The 20422-nt window shown below is 43.5% G+C and overlaps 2 protein-coding genes across 7 annotated transcripts in view; both read left to right on the top strand.

The window, feature by feature from the left end:
• The window catches only part of LOC149127070 (uncharacterized), a 58742-nt gene extending 52641 nt beyond the window's left edge, over positions 1-6101 (top strand). The window contains exons 2-3 of the mRNA XM_089330940.1: positions 276-388; positions 5948-6101. Of these exons, the coding sequence (XP_089187066.1) occupies positions 276-388; positions 5948-5959 (125 nt within the window). The 3' untranslated portion in view covers positions 5960-6101. The remainder of the gene's footprint in view (positions 1-275; positions 389-5947) is intronic.
• Positions 6102-8807: 2706 nt separating this feature from the next.
• The window catches only part of PLD1 (phospholipase D1), a 192046-nt gene continuing 180431 nt past the window's right edge, over positions 8808-20422 (top strand). For 2 of the 6 annotated variants that reach the window (XM_070072512.2, XM_070072514.2), the window contains exon 1: positions 8808-9001. Coding sequence is in view for 2 of the 6 variants with exons in the window: in XM_089330937.1 (XP_089187063.1) it covers positions 9210-9238 (29 nt within the window). In the remaining 4 variants the exon portion in view is untranslated. Of the gene's footprint in view, positions 9002-9192; positions 9239-20422 lie in introns of those variants that run through there. The other 4 variants (XR_016232554.1, XM_089330937.1, XM_089330935.1 and 1 more) reach the window with 4 other exon arrangements.

Raw genomic sequence — 20422 nt, forward strand, 5'->3', positions numbered from 1 at the left:
TTTGGTTGGAAGGAGGGATCTTGTGAGGAAGCTGTGTGAGTGCAATGCAAAGAAGACAGGATAGGGGTGACAGCAAGTGGCCGAAGGCAAAAGGAACTGCTGGGGCAACAGGACACCATCCCATGCTTGGACTGGCTGGGCAAGGAAAGACATGCTTCTGGGTGATTAATAAGCAAGGGAAATTATTGGGAGAAGGTTGCTATCGCAACTTGTCCCATGTTCCCTGACAGCGCAGGCAGCCTGGCGGTAACCTCTACTTTATGCTTTGTGTGCAGTGGACAGGTCTGCAAGTCCAGAGGCAGGAAGGAACAGGAGGGCCTGGAAACCAAGTTGGAGCTTCCCATTTACCCGTGAGAATTCTCTAGTGTGTAGTGACGTCAACGAGAAGGTAAGTGATCATTTTCGCTCTGACTCCTTATTAAGAAAGAAAAGAGTATGGGAAACTAGGAATTAAATGTCTTCAGTGAACACAATAATTTATGTTTTTGACATGCACATTAAGGAACACTTGGCTTGTTTTTTAGGAGAGCATATTGTGTCAGACTAGTCATACAAAGCTGTGTTCTTATTATGTTATGAAAGGAAAACATGCATTGTATGCGAAGCAGCCCAAGGATGAGGATATTTCAAAAGGTTCATGGAAAATGAAATTTAAAATATTTTAAAATTTTGGTGCAAAAAAGTGCACTGGAGGGGTCTTCCCAAAGGTCCAGGAGAATGCATATGAAGGGGTTAGGCGTGGTGGCACTGTGCCACAGCTTGGGATGATCACATCCCATATCGGCCTGGGATCAGGTCCTACCTCTGCCTGCAATTCAGCTTCTTGCAAGTGGATGGAGTGTGGGCTCCTAGCTTTGGCCTGATTCACCCATGGCTGTTGCAGGCTTCTGGTGTGTGAACCAGAAGATGGAAGGAAGACTTCTCTCTCTCTCTGCCTTTGAAATAAATGCATAAACTTAAAAAAAAAAGATAAAGTGCATATTGGGAAAAAAAACTATGCATGAATTTCAACACTTTTTGCACTAAAATATCTTTGAATTCCATTTTATATGAGCTTTTTGAAGTACTCTCACAGTCTGTGAATTGATGAAATTATTAAAAAGTTAGCTAGGCAGTGCTGAGATACAATTTGCTTGAAATTACTCAGTTTTGTGTGAAAGGACAGTAACTAAAAGGGTGCCCGTGGCATGTACCTTAAATTTTCTGTGACTGCCAAGTTACAAAATGTTGTTACCTTTTGAAGGTTTGTGAAAGGTCTGTGAGCAAACTGTGGTCATCATGAAAATGAGCCTGAAAATATGAGAGCAGCCACATAAAATGGAACATAGATAGGACTCGTGACAGATGTTGCAGGAGGAGTGGATGTGGAGACAAAGAGCGCTGTTGTCATTAACACAGCCTGGCCACACGTGTCGCAGATTAAATAATGAATGCTAGTTGGTGGGCACAGGGAGGAGAGAACAGAGAGTCCATTGTGTCAGCTTAGCAGTCTGATTCCAGACTAATTGGTTAAGTAAAATCTTCTGTTTTGGTTAGGGCCAATGGAAAATGCAGCAGTTGAAATATTGTAAATCTCGCAAGTCACCCTGGATCACCGATCAGAACTAAGTAAAAGAGCTTGGAGCAAAGAATCCAATTAGGTTGTTAGCCTTGCCTGCCCAGAGAAGCTGAAGGGAAGTGTGGGTCCATCATTTGGTTCTGTACCGCTGTGCCTTCCTCTCCCGGTGAGGTTCTAGCTAGTGTGGAGGGACAGGCTTGTCCTTGCTGTCCGCTCTGCCCATGACCATGGCTCCATGGAGTGGGGTGACAGATGCCGCTTTCTGCCTGGGAGGTGGCACGGTGATGGGACCCAGGCAGTGGTGTCTTTCTGGACAGCAGCTTCTGCTGGGGTTTGAGGCAGGTTTGGTGGCTTGCTTTTTCACTACAGTGAAATCATGAACTAGTGCTCCACAAATGAAGGATTCCTATTTTATTTTTTTAAATTTTTTTTGACAGGCAGCGTTAGACAGTGAGAGAGAGATAGAGAGAAAGGTTTTCCTTTTTCCATTGGTTTACCCCCCAAGTGGCAGCTACGGCTGGTGCATTGTGGCTGGTGCCCTGTGCTGATCCGAAGCCAGGAGCCAGGTGCTTCCTCCTGGTCTCCCATGCGGGTGCAGGGCCCAAGGACCTGGGCCATCCTCCACTGCACTCCTGGGCCACAGCAGAGAGCTGGACTGGAAGAGGAGCAACCGGGACAGAATCTGGCGCCCCGACCGGGACTAGAACCCGGGGTGCTGGCGCCGCAGGTGGAGGATTAGCCTATTGAGCCACGGCGCCAGCCCAGGATTCCTATTTTCATTAGTTTAGAATGTGGAGTCCCATGGTGGAAGGAGCACAAATCAGAAGTCCTGGCTTTGCTTAAACCCAGGCACTCTGATATAAGATGCAGGCATTCCTTGGGGTGGGCATGTGGAGTAGCAGGTAAAGCTGCCACCTGCAGTGCCGGCATCCCATATAGGCACCAGTTCTGGTCCTGGCTGCTGCTCCATTTCCAGTCCAGCTCTCTGACCTGGCCTGGGAAAGCAGTAGAAGAGGGCTCAAGTCTTTGGGCTCCTGCGTCCATTTAGGAGTCCCAGAAGAAGCACCTGGCTCCTGGCTTAGGATTGGCGCAGCTCCAGCCATTGCGGCCAATTGGGAAGTGAACCATCGGATGGAAGACCAGATCTCGCTCTCTCTCCTCTCTCTGTGTAACTCCAACTTTCAAATGAATAAATAAATCTTAAAAAAAATGCAGGAATCCCAAGTGGCATCTTAACCACTGTGCTAAACACGTATTCTTGTCACTGTAATTTTTATTTTATTCATGAAGAATATAAATCTCAGCCAGCTGCTTTCTCAAATGTCATCCTGCTGTGAATGACAGATCAGTGAGAAAAAAAAATCCCTTTTTCATTTACAAATCATCATTTGAAACTGTGCTTTTTTAAGTATGTTAAATAAAATAATTTGTTGTTAGAAAGATAAATGCATAAGATTTTTATCACTATAGATTTTCTTTTGAGAACTTAAAGTTGAGCACTCCTGTGTTCCAGTCATCAGGTATGTAACAGTGAAAAGGGTGCAACCTTTATCTTCAGGAAGTCTACTGAGTAGCAGAAGAAGCAAATGAATAGGCTGTCGTTTACCTGGAAGGTTGATGGAGGCTGTGATAGAGTAAGGATAATGCAAGGGGACAGACACTATTGTGTAATTGGGGACATTACGGAGGACTTCTTAAATGTGGTAACTCATCTGTCAACTGGAACTGAGCCAGTTAGCGAGGGTAATGCAGGACGAGGGCAAGATATTCCAGGAAGAAGAAACAAAGCAGGCTGGGAACAGGTATCTAAGCATGTTTCATTAGAGTAGAATTGTCTCCAGGCGCACACTGGGGAGCACCCCTACTTTTCAGCAGATGCTACCCTGAGACCAGCAATACAGTGCTCAGTCTTTCTGGTCTAGGAGGCCACATAAAAGAAATTTTGTGGTTTTTTTTTATTTGTTTGTTTTTGCTTTTATTTAATTTTTCTTTTTTCAGGAAATCAACATTTATGGTATTGAAATGCTCATTTGTTCACTTTATAACCCAAAGGCCTGCTTCTGGTTTACTTAAAGAACCCTTGAAGGACACTGGACTTTGCAGGTTATGAATAAATTCCTATTCAATTTTGAAAAAAAATTATATATGTCCTGGCTTTGAATCCTGGGATTGAATGCTGGCTGCATTTCATCCTGGGGTCCCTGTTTGCCAAATGCCATTTTAAAGTATCTTTCTGGGAATTTTTCTTTCACCCTTAAGTCAGGGTTCTTGACTTTTTTTATGTGTGCCTCTGGGACCTCTTTAACATTCTAAAAAAACTGATGAATTCCTTTACAAAGACTGTCTACTGAATAAAATTAAAGTGCAGGGGGGTTGGTGTTATGGTACAGTGGGTTAACATGCTGCCTATGATGCCAGTCTTCCTATATGAGCGCCAGTTTGAGTCCTGGCTGTTCTACTTCCTATCCAACTTCCTATTGATGTGCCTGGGAAAGCAGCCAAGATGGCCCAAGTGGTTGGGCCCCTGACACCCAGATGGGAGACCTAGACGGAGTTCCAGGCTCCTTGGCTTTGGCCAGGCCCAGCCTTGGCTATTGTAGCCACCTTGGGAATGATCCAATGGATGGAAGATCTCCCTCTCTGTCTCTGTCTCTTCCTCTGTCTCTATAACTCTGCCTTTCAAATGAATAAATAAATCTTATAAAAAGTACATGGGAATGCAAAGCAAACTGCTTATACGGACATACAGTGACCAATATGCCAAGAAGTAAATATGTAATATGATATATACCCACTTTATTAATGCATTACCTACCAAAGTCTAGTGGCAAGGATAATAACTATTGTGATTTTGAAGTAGTGATTAGTGTAAGTTACATTTTGATATATTTTTTCTTTTTTAATGAACCTTTATTTGAAAGGCAGAGTTATAGAGAGAAAAGGAGAGGCAGAAAGAGATCTTCCATCCGTTGGTTCACTCTACAAATGACTGTAATGGCCAGAGCTGGTCTGATCCAAAGCCAGGAGCCAGGAGCTTCTTCCGAATCTCCCATGTGGGTATTGGGGCCCGAGGACTTGGGCCATGTTCTGTTGCAGGACTCGAATAGGCACCAATATGGAATGCTGGTGCCACAGGTGGCTTTACCTGCTACACCACAGCGCTGGCTCTGCCCCCAACCCCTGCTTTTTTTTTTTTTTTTCTTAAGATTTATTTGATCTATTTGAAAGGCAAAGTTAGAAAGGCAGAGATAGGGAGATCTTCCATCCATTGGTTCAGTTCCCAAATAGCTGCCACAGCCAAGGCTGGACCAGGTCAAAGGCAGGAGCCTGGAGCTTCATCTGAGTCTACCATGTGGGTGCTGGGCCCCAAGTACTTGGGCCATCTTCCACTGCTTTTCTAGGTGCATTAGTAGGGAGCTGGATTGGAAGTGGAGCAGCCTGGATATGAACTACCGCCCATATGGGATGTAGGCATTGCAGCTACAATGCCAACTCTGATATTTTGATATGTTTTCAATAAGTGAAAATTTCAATAATGCGATATGAATTTGTTTTATTTCTATCAGTGACAAGTCACAAGAATGGCCAGTTTTCTTGCAGATTCTTACCTTGTAATCAGCGGAAAGGCCAAATTTCAGTTACAGATCAGTAAAAGCTAAGATGAAATTTTTTTCTTTTATGTCTGAATTCTGTGTGAGTTCCTCAGAGCCCTTAGCTGGAAATTTCACCCTTTCCTGCCAAGCAGGGGCAGAGTGTGCCCCCCCCCCCCCCCCCCCCCCGCCGCCCGGCCATCCCTGGGGCTGCCCCTTCTGTGCTGACAGCCCCTGGATATTCTCCCGTCTCAGCCCAGGACTGGATGCCAGGCTTGTCTCTCCTAGGGCCTGCAGGCCTCCCCCTTGGGCAGCCCACAAGACCTCAAAGCCACCTGCCCCAAGCAACTCCTGAGCTTGACCAGGCCACTTCCCCTGATCCACCAGCCTGCCCTTCCTCCTGTGTTCCCGGCCTCTGTGAGTGGCATTAACACAGTTACCACGTATGTGGCTCAGGCCCCAAACCTGACGTGGCGAGGAAGCTGGGAAGCATGCTGGTGACAGGATCACCACACCCGCCCTCATTATGCAGATGTAAACGTGGGGACTGGAATGCATGCCTCTGTCCTCCCTTTCACTTGCAGCATCTTCTAAACTGAGTCTCATCCGACAAGACCCAGTACCTCTGCTTATCTTTCCAGCCTACACATCTGGCTACTTTCTGGTTTAAATCTCTCCCCCTGGCTCTTGCCTCCAGGCTTTGATGTCCTAGGGCTTCTGTTGTGGGTGCAGCGTTGTCTTTGCCTGGGTCCCCAGCCTCAACAAGTCCCCGTGGCTCCACCTGGTTTCTTTTTTTGAGGTTGAGAACTGAGCCAAAGCCCTTTGCCTGGGGACCCCTTACCTCGCTTGTCACCATCTCATTCCAGTTTTCTTCTCTGGAAAGCCGTCCTGAGGAGTGCTCCTAGGGTAGGTCTCATCTGTTTCTTTCCCCTTCTCTTGCACCTGATCCCAGCCTGCTAGTATTTCACAGATGGTGTGCACTTGGCCCAACAGAATTATTAAAGTATGCTGACTTGGGTTCTAATCCCGGCTCCCTGGCTTGCCATGTGATCTTGGAAAGGTACTTCTTACCCTTTGGGAGCCTCAAATTTCTTGTCGATAAATTGGTATAATAATAGAATGGGGAGGTTTAAATTAGTTGGTACTTTCAGAGCACTTAGAAGTGTCCCTGGCTCATGGTAAGACTTTAATAAAGTGCCAACAAAAACAGAAGCAGAAGTGGATGTGATTCTTAAATGAGCACAAGCTGTTTAGCTAAAATGAAACTAAAACAAACAAGGAGAGCTATTTTCTTTAAAGATTTGTTTATTTGAAAGGCAGAGCCACAGAAAGAGAAAGAGACAGAGATAAAGATCTTTCATTTGCTAGCTTACTCCCCAAATGGTCACAATAGCCAGAGCTGGTCCTGTCTGAGGCTAGGAGCCACAAGCTTCTTCCAGGTATGTCACATGGGTTTCAGGGGTCTAAGTACTTAGGCCATCTTCCACTGCTTTTCCAGACACATTAGCAGGGAGCCAGATCTGAACTGGATCCAGACTGAGACCAACACCCATATGGGATGCCACTGCACCACAATGCCAGCCCCAAGAGAACCATTGTTAAAGATGTGATATAATTTTGGACTCAGTATTGAACAGTTCTTCAGGTCCTTTGAGGTTGGTGTCACATGTTGGTTTTAGCAGAATTAATTTATAGGAAACAAATGGAAATACTTTTTGCTAGAAAGATAGACATCCTGGGATACAGACCTTTAACTGGAGGCTGGAGACGCTCATCCCACCAGTAGTTCATCTGGCTGAGTTGGGGATTTGTCCAGCTTTCTTCCCTTTCAGAGACTGTGTTGACCTCACAGGGATATTTCGTGAGGCTCTCTGGGCAAGGGAGGGATCCGTGTGATTTTTCAGAGGGCCTCCTTGGGATCGCAGATCAGATGTTTGCAAAGCAGGCCTACCTGAAGGACATGGGTTTAAGTGAAGTTTGCTTCTTTTTCTTTCTTTCTTTTATTTTTTTTGGCATAAGCATTTTCATGTCCTCCAGAAAACCTTGCTGATGATCCTTCCCACACATCATGTGAGACACGAATGTGCTCCTGTAACCCATTCTTTTCTCCTGGTTCTCAAAAGGAACATTTCCCTTGAGACTTGCTGCAGTGTTCCAGCCTTCACTTGGCTTTGCCAGCAGGTGGGGTACTGGTGCCTTTTTAAACCCTTGGCGACAGACCTTGAGACTGAGTTTCTTTTCTTGCCGGGGTGGTTGCCTGGCTCCCCTTAAGCCAAAGGGACCCCGTTAGAGACTGCTGAGCTCTGACCTGGAGGTGGGGAAGGGAGGAGGGCAGGGTGAGTGTTAGGTCTGAACAGTTCCCAGAATTTTCGTGATTAATAGGTTAATGGCTTACATTAAAACCTGTGAGGTTTTAACTAACTTGAATTTTAGCAGAAATATGAGGGTATCTCACGAAGTTCATGGAAAAATAAAGTTAAAGCATGTTTATTTTGTTGTAAAATTTTGAAATCCACATATATAATGAGTCTTCCAAAAGTTCATGGAAATACGTGTTACAAAGAACTATGCACAGAATTCAACTACTTTTTTTGCACCAAAATGAACTTATATTTTAATTCCATATTCCATGAACATTTTTAAAATATTCACGCACATGTCAGTCTATTGTTTGGCAACTCGTGAATCACGTTTCTTTGTCATATTTAGTCAAATCTTCTGATTTAGAAGAAACAGTAATAAAAGGGAACCTTGACCACATGTGAATATGGAACTTTTAGAAATACAGAAGAAATCAAGGGAAAAAAGTCATGGGGTGCGGGGCCCAAGCACTTGGGCCATCCTCCACTGCACTCCCAGGCCACAGCAGAGAGCTGGCCTGGAAGAGGGGCAGCCAGGAAAGAATCCGGCACCCTGATCGGGACTAGAACCCGGTGTGCCAGTGCCACTAGGTGGAGGATTAGCCTATTGAGCCGCGGTGCCAGCCTAGGACTGTTCTTGGAGCCGAAAACTAGGGGACACTGTGTGTACTGTGAACACATTATGTTAGAAGACTGAGCATGCATTCTTATTCTTTCATAAGCAGTGTGCTACAACTTGGTTGACTCTGTTTGAAGATTTAACTGCCTTAAGGAAATTAACCAATTACATTTTTCTAGAATGAAAAATAAATTTAAATGTCTGCCTTGGAAATCAGAATCAGAAGGAAGAAGTTTGACAATTTTTTTTTTTCTTGGACTGATGTTAAATTTTGGACTTCAGTGATTCAGGAGGCCTTAGGCATATTTAATGCAGTAAAGCATGTGAGTTTGATTTTTAGAAACCATCACTTTGCATGTCCCTTCTCTGCAGTGTGAAATTACAGTGCTGTACATTCTATGACCACCACCCAGCATGGGCAGCAGTACCGAAGTCATTCTGTATTCCTCTTGCTTAATGTGAACCAGTCACTTTAATACAGTGAGGGAGAGCGAGGGGAGTGAGAGGTCTGTGTTTAAGTTTGTGTTATGTTGCTTTGGGCAGCAAGTACAAAAATGAAGCCCAAAGCCTGAGCTCATTCTGCTTGCGGGTTTTATTTTCTCACAGCAGCTCAGTGTCTATTTAACATAGGGGGAGTGGTTTCAAGTTCATTACTGAAGCTTACAGGCTAAAGTGCTTTGTGGGCTTGGCTAGGACTTCGGTTGCCTGTAGGGAGCCAGCCAAAACTGGGCTTGGGAACAGGGCGCCTCTCCCTGTTTCTGTGGCTTCTCGGGGCAGCACGCTTTCCCCCTTGGCCATCAGCTGCTTTGGAGAGTTTCAGAGTCACGATTCTTTCTTGCAAGTAACATGGAGCGGCCTTTCCCAGGGGCACCAGGTTAGTAAATGCTGCTTGTGTTGCTCTCTGTGCTCCTGGGCTGATGGTACAACAGACGGGGCAGGACTTGTGCTCTTGCTGTGTTCTTTCCGAAAACAACGTGAGTTTGTTCATCCTATGAGGGCTGAGGGGTGGGGGGAAGGGTTGTTTCCCCCTATAATATATTCATTGTTTGCCAGAATTAAATGCAAGTGGGAGCCTAGAGGAAATGACATGTGTGTGCTGGATTTGGAGACTGTAGGTTTGTACTCGTGTGCATTTTGGGTTCCTTTTTTTTTGTAATGTCGATTACTTTCTTTGTGGCTTCCCAGTAAATCTTCTAGGGATAACTATGAATTGGTGTACAGCTCATTATATTTTATTTTTTTCATGTTGCGCTCCGGTTAGCCTTGTCGTCCCCCACCACACTGAGTGTTCTTGTCTGATGCATAGTTTTCTCTTGGGCCTACTCCCTAGAGTTGAAATGCACCAGAATGGTATTTTAATTTGCTCTTTGAAAAGGCTGGCCCTTTCCTGGAATTCCTCATAGAATTCCTGCGTAACAGTCATTTTGGACAGAGCCTACAGGTGGGTCAGGCCAAACCAAAATCCTTCTGCAGTTATCCCTGTTTTAATTCTCAAGGAATCCCTCAGAACGCAAGATTACCCTAGGAGTGAATAATGACTTCAAAAATGAAGGGTGACGTGTAAACCATAAAGTATTATTAATAGTAATAAAGCAATTAAGTCAATAAAATTAAGTGCCAAGAGAGGATCTTCTTTAACCTCATTAACCTAAACATCTAGAGAGCAATTTTACCTTTGTTAATTTGCTGCCAAAGCAGTCCGACACGAAATCACCCTGGATGTGTAGTCCAATTTGATGCTCTACTGAAGTTGGCAACCCTGTATGAAATAGTGCTCCTCCCACTTTTATGTTATTGTATGTGTGCTTTAGTTAGAGGTACTGTACTTGTGTTTTAAAATATGCTGATATGCTTCGGTTACTGCCATGTAATTCTCATCTTTTATTCCCCCCCTGGGAAATGTGTTGTGTAGATAGGGTTTGTTCTTTCATGTTCTCTGTTAAGAAGTAAGAGCAAGAACAATCAAAGGAGAAGGGAGACAGATGTAGAGACTTAAAGAAAAAAGTTGAGGTGCTATGCTGAACTTTAAGGATCCCATTTCCCATCTACTGTGACACTGAAGTTGTAAAGTCATGGCTACAGGCTATTTCAGGATTACAAAATGGGCTGGACTTTGTACCCCTAAAACTCAGTTGTCCAGCTTTATTACTGCCCCTGCCTCTGCAGATATTTTCTTTTTTTTTTTTTTTATCTTTTATTTAATGAATATAAATTTCCAAAGTACGACTCATGGGTTACAATGGCTTCCCCCCCCATACCGTCCCTCCCACCAACAACCCTCCCCTTTCCCACTCCCTCTCCCCTTCCATTCACATCAAGATTCATTTTCGATTATCTTAATATACAGAAGATCAGCTTAGTATACCTTAAGTAAGTATTTCAACAGTTTGCTCCCAGATATTTTCTTTGACAACAAATCCATTAGACCCTTTGTGCTTTGGCTATACATTTTATATATATATATATATATATAAAATCTTCAAAAGGTTCATGAAAAAAATATGTATGGATGTTTTCCACCCAAATAAATGCCTTTTACTTCTGTTGTCTACGAACTCTTTTGAAGATCTTTCAAATGAGCTATTAATTTAAATGTTAAAGGAAGACCATTGTCAACTATTTGTAGCTGCCTGATGATTTAAAAAGAACCCTTGAGACATCTTACTCATTGATTACTTGTTTGTGCACAATGAATAAATATAAATGTCGGAAAAAGGTGGTAGAGTTCCTTAGTGCTTCGTAGATCTCAGTTTCTGTGTTGCCAAGTACTTCCTGGCATTTTCATCGGTATTAATAGCAAAGCAAATTCCTACTGATTGGAAACAGAATAAACTATGTGGCACAGGATAGAATGAGAGGGAAATTCCCTAAAAGCCGGAGTTTAGAGTTTTCCCAGAGAATATACACTTTAAAATATGTACCTTTTTCCTCCAAACAGGGAAGGGGGAAAAAAAGATTACAAAGTAGTATTCAAAGTTAGTAAATTTAAGATACAATATCTAAGCAAATGCCAGATTATTATTGATTTTAGATTTGGCATATACATTGCATTTCTTGTTCTCATTTTGCTGGAATAGTTTAGTTGTGTTACTTTTGGATAAAATCAAGTAGACAGACATTTTTCTCATTTCATACCGTCTAATTTTAAGCTGTGAGTTGATTAATTTTTAATTTTTATCCATCCAGCTTTCCTGTTGATATTGGAGTGCTCTGGTGGCTCATGTATCTCAAACGACTTATGGACCTGGCTGGTCACCCAGAAGCATGTGATGCCAATTTTCTTTTATGATGAGTTTGAGTTTCACAGTTGGGAGATAAATCCTAAGCCAACTATTTCAATTTGAATTGACCTACACGTGAAATATTGGGAAAATTGAGTGACAGTAGAAGATAAGGACTTAGAGGACAGAAGGAGTTAACTAAGAGTAGTTGAGAGAGTAGAGGTGGGCTTTCTGGCTGCTGTAGATCACTTCTGTTCACATCCCGGGTTAGTTCTCATTCCCACCCATAGTCTTGATCTTTGTAGTACAAGGGTTGGGAGGTGTAGGCCCTTGATGAGTGGTTTATGGCTTTTTCAGATTCATGCACAGCCACCCCTGCCTTTCCATGTCTAAGCCCCACTCCTGGTTCCTGTCCGTAACTCTGCTCACTGAAGGTGCTGGTGGGGTTGGTGGTGGTAGAGGGTGAGTTTGTGCGTCAGAAAGAGTGTGGTGGTGGTGGTGGTGGAGATGGGGACACCTTCCACCCTGAAAGTGACGCTTTCGGTGATGACAGTTAATCTGAAGTCTCAGACAGACTACAAAGGCTGAGACAGGTTATGTTCCAGGAGCCGATGTGACCATGTCTCTCCCTTGAACTGGCCTTCTGGGTGGGGGTGGGGTGTGGGGGTGGGGTGTGGGGGTGGTAGAGTGGTTGTGGCAGGAATTACTTTCATCCAGCAGCGGTCACAGTAACAATGAACACTCTAAGTGCAGCCCTGTTCGAAGCCTCCTTAGTCCTTCCAGAATCCCTAAAGAGGCTGGCTATCTGTTTTACCCCTATTTTCCAGTTGAGAAACTGTCCCCTAAAGGTTAAGTCAGTTACAGCAGCCAGTAAGTGGCGACAACAGAATTGGGCCTCAGAGAGTGCTGTGGTAGGGGAAAACTGATAAATCAACGTTTTTATAAAACGTACTACAGTATTTGTGATTCATGAGAAGTTATCATGTAAACACTGACACCAGTGCTGCTTTTCATACCAAAGATACTCTGTTACCACCTGTCAACCAGTGTACCCAGGATTGGTGTCCTTTTTATCCTGGGATGAGGTGTGAGCTTGTGCCCGATGGCAAGAACCTGGTCCTCAAAGGCAGGGCATGTGAGAGATTGCCTGTAGCCAATAGGTGAGACCAGCGGTGACCAGTCCACATGCAGAGGAAGCCCACTGAGTTGGGAACTGTCTCTTGCCTGTTTAAGCCAATCTTGGAACTTTTGAGACTTTTAAAGGCTAAAATAATAAAACCACTCAAGCTAGGAACTTGGACCATCTGATTGTTGCATTTCAATTTGGCCGGTTAGAGTGTCCTCCTCATTCCTGCTCAGTATGATTTCCTGCTGATAATCAAAGCTCTGGTTATTTTGTCAGTCCTGAGGCGATCTGAAGCTTGGTGGAAAGTCAAGAAAATGAGGCATGCATTTCCTTTAAGAACACAAATGCACCTGTGAAAAGTGTTGGGCAAATAACTTAAGCTAGATTTGCCTAAAATTTAATCAAAATCATGACAGGTTTGGAACCTCTAACAATATATAACAACGTAGCCCAAATAGGTTGAGGAACTAATTTTATGTTTAAAGGAGAAAAAAAGAAATAAAACATAAAAACTGCTCTTTGCTTAGGCAAGCACTTTCTGGTCCCAAAATCAGTAGAGGAAATCATAAAAGGAAAAGGTGAACAGATTTGAATTTTCTAAGTAGGAGTATAAAACCTCTTAAGAACAAAAATGTTCATTAAAACATTATTATGGGGGCTCACTCTGTGGTGCAGCTGGTTAAAGCCCTGGCCTGAAGCGCCGGCATCCCATATGGGCGCCAGTTCTAGTCTGCTCCTCTTCTGACCCAGCTCTCTGCTATGGTCTGGCATAGCAGTAGAAGATGGCCCAAGTCCTTGGGCCCCTGCATCCACATGGGAGTCCTGGAAGAAGCTCCTGGCTCCTGGCTTCGGATTGGCACAGCTTCGGCCATTGTGGCCTTTTAGGGAGTGAGCCAGTGGATGGAAGACCTCTCTCTCTGTCTTTACCTCTCTCTGTAACTCTGTCTTTCAAATAAATAAAATAAATCTTTAAAAATTATTATAAAAGTTAGACATGTTAAAAACATGTAGCAGTAGAAGAAAGTACATGATGGGTCATTATATTTTTACTTTGGAAAAGTTGTAGGAAGAGGAAACGATGATGCAGATATCTAAGTAAGAATACTAGATATTAATCTACTTATACATCTCATATTGAAGAGTGTTTAAAATATACCTTATCTAGGGGCTGGCGCTGTGGCGCAGTGGGTTAATGCCCTGGCCTGAAGCGCAGCATCCCATATGGACGCTGGTTCGAGTCCCAGCTGCTCTACTTCTGATCCAGCTCTCTGCTATGGACTGAGAAAGCAGTAGAGGATGGCCCAAGTCCTTGGGCCCCTGTACCCGTGTGGGAGATCCGGAAGAAGCTCCTGGCTCCTGGCTTCAGAACGTCACTGTTCCAGCCATTGCGGTCAACTGGGGAGTAAACCAGGAAGACCTCTCTCTCTCTCTCTGCCTTTCCTTTCTCTGTATAACTCTGACTTTCAAATAAATAAATAAATCTTTAAAAAATATACCTTATCTAAGTGAATTTTATATGTGGGGAGAATGCAGAAAGTGTGATTACTAGAAGTTAATAGGGATTTAGGGACTAATTTTTTAAGAAGATGTATTTATTTATTTGAAAGAGTTTACAGAGAAAGAGAGAGAGGGAGATAGAGAGAATCTTCCCTCATCCACTGGTTCAAATGGCCACAGTGGCCTGAGCTGGGCTGGTCCGCAGCCAGGAGCCAAGAGATTCTTCTGTGTCTCCCATGTGGATGACAGGGACCCAAGCACTTGGGCCATCTTCTCCTGCTTTCTCAGACATGTTAACAGGTAGCTGGATTGGAAGTGGAACAACGAGGACTGGAACTGGTACCCATACAGGATGCTGGGGTCACAGGTGGCAACTCAGCCTGCTACAACTCGGCACTGGCCCGGATTTAGAGACCATTTGAAGTAGGAGTTTAGATGGTTTATGTTTTTTCTTATACTTCATGCATATTAATATTTTATTTTTTAAGATTTATTTATTTATTTGAAAGAGTTACACAGAGAGAGAAGAGTCAGAGAGAGAGAGAGAGGTCTTCCATCTGATGGTTCACTCCCCAGTTGGCCACAATGGCTAGAGCTGCACTGATCCGAAGCCAGGAGCCAGGAGCTTCTTCAGGGTCTCCCACTCAGGTGCAGGAGTCCAAGGACTTGGGCCATCTTCTACTGCTTTCTCAGGCCATAGCAGGGAGCTGGATCAGAAGTGGAGCAGCCAGAACTCAAACCGGCGCCCATATAGGATGCCATCACTGCAGGCGGCGGCTTTATCTGCTACGCCACAGCACCGGCCCCATGGCTACTTTTTATAGTGTTTCATTCTGTCCATTTTAGCACACCTTAGTAATGAGGAATCAGTTCCTATTTCCATTTGTCTTAGATTGGTAAATGTCAAAAAGTGACATCATTTAACTCTTTGTAAAGAAATCTGAGAAGGAGGCAGAAGGCTGATTACTGCTTCTCGGGAAAACTTGCATGAATGTTTTGTTCTTGGGTGCAGGCTGGTTTCCATGTTTGTTCTAGAAAACAGTTGCCACATACAGTTACTGAAGAAAATTTGATGCTGAACTGTGGAATTGTTAAAAAAAAATATTTCTGTGAAAGGAAGAGACAGAGAGAGTGAGAGAGAGCTGTCCCATCCACTGGTTCATCCCCCACATGCCCATACACCCAGAGCCGGGCCAGGACAAAGCTGAGAGTGTGGAGCTCAATCCTGGTGTCTCATGTAGGTAACAGGGACCCAAGCACTTGACCATCACCTTCTGCCTCCAGGGTGCACATTGGCCGGAAGCTGAAGTTAGAGCAGAGCCAGGTCTTAAACTCAGGAACTCTGACATAGGATATGGGAATCCCAAATGGTGTCTGTTTGGTTTTTTTTTTTTTGTTTGTTTTTGTTTTTGTTTTTGTTTTTTGACAGGCAGAGTGGACAGTGAGAGAGAGAGACAAAGGTTTTCCTTTACCGTTGGTTCACCCTCCAGTGGCCGCCGAGGCTGGTGCGCTGTGGCCGGCACACGACGCCGATCCGAAGCCAGGAGCCAGGTGCTTCTCCTGGTCTCCCATGCGGGTGCAGAGCCCAAGGACTTGGGCCGTCCTCCACTGCACTCCCGGGCCACAGCAGAGAGCTGAACTGGAAGAGCGGCAACCGGGACAGAATCTGGCACCCTGACCGGGACTAGAACCCGGTGTGCTGGTGCCTCAGGAGGAGGATTAGCCTATTGAGCCACGGCACCGGCCACAAATGGTGTCTTAATTGCTGTGTCAAATGCTCACCCTGAAAATTGTTTTTAACAGCTATTTTGATATTATACATTTTATATATTATAGAGTTAATTCATTTAAAGTATACAATTCCAGGGATATTTAGTATTTTTAGAGTTATGTGACTATTACCATAATCCAGTTTGGAACATTTTAATCATTTCAAAAAAGAAACTTTATACCCCTGTCCCTGCCCCTCCACCCCAATTTTCCCTCCCAGTTCTAGGAAGACGCTATTCTAATTCTTGTGATTCTAGGTTTGCCCTCTCAAAGACCACTTAGGCAAGCAAAATCTTGTTGCTGTAGATCCCTTCTCAGTAGTGGTCCACAGTGAGAGATTAAGATCAAATGAACTCAGTAAGTGTTATTTCCTATTTTATTAGAATAAGTGACTTATTTTTATCTTCTGGAGTTCTAACTTTTTAACTATTCAAAGTTTTTAAAGTGTCAGGGAGTGTATACCCATTAATGTGAGATTATTGTGGACTATGTTCTGTTGCTGATTAGTCATGACCGTCACTAAATTATTTTCCTCCTCAGTTTCCTTGTCTGTAAAATGAGAATGGTAATATCAGTAGGACCTTTGAGGACTCTTAAAGAACTAAATGAAGCAATGTATATAAAACCTGCCACACTGCCTGATGCATTACAAGAATTAAATGAATATTAGCTGTTGTTAGTCATTGAAAATAAACTGTGATGCGTTATTTTTTACTGAGTTTATTTATGCTCTTCTAAAAATTTGGGTTGGCTTACGAGAATATTTGCACGTTGTGCTTAGCATCTAGCATCAAAGGTTAAGACACTGGTGGAGACTCCCGCGTTCCCCATCTGAGTGCCTGGGTTTGAGTCCCGGCTCTGCTCCAGATTTCAGCTTCCTAGAATGCCCACCCTGAGGGCCAGCAGGCGATGGCTCAAGTAGTTTAGTCCACGTTCTCCATATGGGAGATCTGCATTGAGTTCTTTTTTTAAAAAAAAAGATTTATTTATTTATTTGCAAGTCAGAGTTATCCAGAGAGAGGAGAGGTAGAGAGAAAGAGAGAGAGAGAGGTCTTCCATTTGATGGTTCGCTCCCTAATTGGCCACAATGGCCAGAGCTGCACCAATCTGAAGCCAGGAGCCAGGACCTTCCTCCAGGTCTCCCACATGGGTGCAGGGCCTCAAGAACTTGGGCCCTCTTCCACTGCTTTCCAAGGCCACAGCAGAGAGCTGGATCAGAAGTGGAGTAGCCGGGACTAGGACCGGTGCCCATATGGGGTGCCGGCGCTTCAGGCCAGGGCGTTAACCCACTGCACCACTGCACCAGCCCCATGCATTGAGTTCTTGGCTCTCAGTTCTGGCCTGGCTCAGCCCAGGCTGTTGCAGGCATTTGGTATTTGGGAAGTAAACCAGCAAATGGGAGCTGTGTCTCTTTCTCCCTTTCTCTCTCTCCTCTCTCTCAAATAAATATAATAAATAAATAAAATTTTAAAAAGATAAAATCATTTCTTTTTTTTTTTTTTTTTTTTTTTTTTTTTTCTTTTCTTTTTTTTTTTTTTTTACAGAGGATCAGTTTAGTATGCATTAAGTAAGGATTTCAACAGTTTGCACCCCCATAGAAACACAAAGTGAAATATATTGTTTGAGTACTCGTTATAGCATTAAATCTCCATGTACAGCACATTAAGGATAGAGATCCTACATGAGGAGTAAGTGCACAGTGACTCCTGTTGTTGACTTTACCAATTGACACTCCTGTCTATGGCATCAGTAATCTCCCTATGCTCCAGTCATGAGTTTCCAAGGCTATGGAAGCCCTCTGAGTTCTCCGACTCTTATCTTGTTTAGACAAGGTCATAGTCAAAGTGGAGGTTCTCTCCTCCCTTCAGAGAAAGGTACCTCCTTCTTTGATGACCTGTTCTTTCCACTGGGATCTCACTCGCAGAGATCTTTGCCAGAGTGTCTTGGCTTTCCATGCCTGAAATACTCTCATGAGCTTTTCAGCCAGCTCCGAATGCCTTTAGGGCTGATTCTGAGGCCAGAGTGCTATTTAGGACATCTGCCATTCTATGAGTCTGCTGAGTATCTCACTTCCCATGTTGGATCACTCTCCCCTTTATTTACTCCATCGGTTAGCGTTAGCAGGTACTAGACTTGTCTATGTGTTCCCTTTGACTCCCAGTCCCTTCACCATGACCAACTGTGAACTGAAACTGATCACCTGGAACAGTGAGATGGCATTGGTACATGCCACCTCGATGGGATTGAATTGGAATCCCCTGGTATGCTTCCAACTCCACCACTTGGGGCAAGTCAGCCTGAGCATGTCCCAAATTATACATCTCTTCCCTCTCCCATTCCCACCACCATGTTCAACAGGGATCACATTTCAGTTAATTTTCAACACTTAAGAATAACTGTGCATCAATTACAGATCTAAACCAGTCATATTAAGTAGAACAGATAAAAAAAACTACTAAGAGGGATAATGTATTAAGTTGTTCATTAACAGTCAGGGCTATGCTGATCACTGGGATTAAACATGACAATAGGTCTGCTCTGATTTCATCATCATTTAAAAAAATCATCTATTATTTTTCACTTTATGTTTCTGTGTGGGAGCAAACTGTTGAAATCCATACTTAATGTATACTAAGCTGATCTTCTGTATATTAAGATAATCGAAAATGAATCTTGATGTGAATGGAAGGGGAGAGGGAGTGGGAAAGGGGAGGGTTGTGGGTGGGAGGGAGGGTATGGGGGGGAAGCCATTGTAATCCATAAGTCGTACTTTGGAAAATTATATGCATTAAATAAAAGTTAAAAAAAAAATAAGCTTAAAAAAAAAAAAGAAAAAAAAAATTTAAAATAAGTATAATCAGTGGTAAATATTATGGTAGAATAGTTGTTGTTGCGGGGTACATAGATACAATCAACTCAATTTCATTAAGAATTTCATTAAGAACATTGTTGTTCAATGTGAATTAATGCTATAACTTGTACTCAAACAGTACTTTACACTTTATGTTCTGTGTGGGTGAAAACTGTTGAAATCTTTACTTATTATATACTAAACCTATCTTCTGTATATAAAGATAATTGAAAATGAATCTTGATGTGAATGGAATGGGAGAGGGAGCGGGAGATGGGAGGGTTGTGTGTGCGAGGGAAGTTATGGGGGGGGGGGAGCCATTGTAATCCAACAGCTGTACTTTGGAAATTTATATTTTTAAAATAAAAGTTAAAAAAAAACTGTAAAAAAAAAAAAAAAAAAAAAAAAAAAAAAAAGATAAAATCATTTAAAAAATACTTGCACACCTAACCATTCACACAGACAGGAATAAAACCAGAGATCAGGGATGATAGTATCAGGAGAAATAAAAACAGGAGTAGTAGTAGCTAGCATTTATATAGCAGGTTTCAATGAGCGTTATCTTAGTGGCTTTCCTTGTAAGCAAAGGGAATCATGCCAGACCAGAAATGAGTGAAGGCAACTAGATGAGAGCCCCAGACTGGAGGGAACTTGATCTCCACCCTCACACCTCTGCATGAGACTTCTGAGACATGGTAGCGTGGGGGTGTTGGTGGGGGTTGTTAGTCTAAAGGTGAGTTCAGCGTCCCACAATACATACAGCAACTGTTAATTTATATTGGAAGTGCTTACTGTGAGATACGCTGATATCAGAACCAAAACTGATCCCAAAGCAATGTAATTGAAGTATAAAATTCCCTACTCAAAGCATCCAATTTCCTTGGTGATCATTCTCTTTTTTTTGAATGCTCTTACAGCTATTAAACTGAAAGGTAACTCTTACAGGTACGCCCACTCTGCCCTGGGCCTTGATGCTCATCATACCTTCTGCATAGGGAAGCAAGCACCTAATCAGCTTGTCCCCCAGATAATGATCATGGCCCTCACTTTGTCTTACTTTGTTGCTCAAGCAACCAGGGCCACATTTATTGTTCTTTAACGTAGTCCAGCATCCCACACCTGTCCTTTGTTACTGGACTGGGCTTTCCATTCAGGTACGCTCAGTGAGCTCTTAAATGGTCAAGATTCCTTCCCAAGGTGGCTTTGCGATGCCTGACTGAGCACTTCCTGCCACACATGTGTTCACACTTGGAATCCACCATCTCCTCTCCTGGACTGTGCCCCTGAAGGAGGGCCATAATACCTTTGTGTTCCCAAGCCCCGGCTCCTACCAGTGCCTGACACCTGGGATCTCTCAGCACAGCAGAAGGGAGAATGTTGATCTTTCTTCGTATGGATACTTGACTATATCTGGTTTTGGGAAGGTAGCAATTATAAGGACTTTTTTTAATACAAAATATGAACGCAAACCTTGGTTAACTGAGAAGAGAAGTGGATAACCAAAAAGCTTGTGCTTCTCATAGTCCAACAGTAGTGTCATGTGGGGAGCAAGACTGTGTGGCCTTCCATTCAGTGACCGTGCCTTTGATTTTGACTTGGTAAAAGTACCCACTAGGATCTTGATGGAAACAACTGCCTGTTGGGCAAGGCTGATACCTACCACCTTTGCTAAGATAGATTTGGATGAAATCATCGTAACGCTTGACAATGTGGCTGCATGAAAAGGTCACAGTAAACTTAACTAAGCTAGTGTCTCGGAAAATGCTGGTGAGACGATACGTTGAGAAGTTATGCTTTGGCTGTTAGCTGAGGCCGCGGCAGTCTTTTCAT

This window comes from Oryctolagus cuniculus, chromosome 4 (genome assembly GCF_051225735.1).
Source record: "Oryctolagus cuniculus isolate XC-2025 breed Fujian yellow rabbit chromosome 4, ASM5122573v1, whole genome shotgun sequence".
Lineage (NCBI taxonomy): Eukaryota > Metazoa > Chordata > Mammalia > Lagomorpha > Leporidae > Oryctolagus > Oryctolagus cuniculus.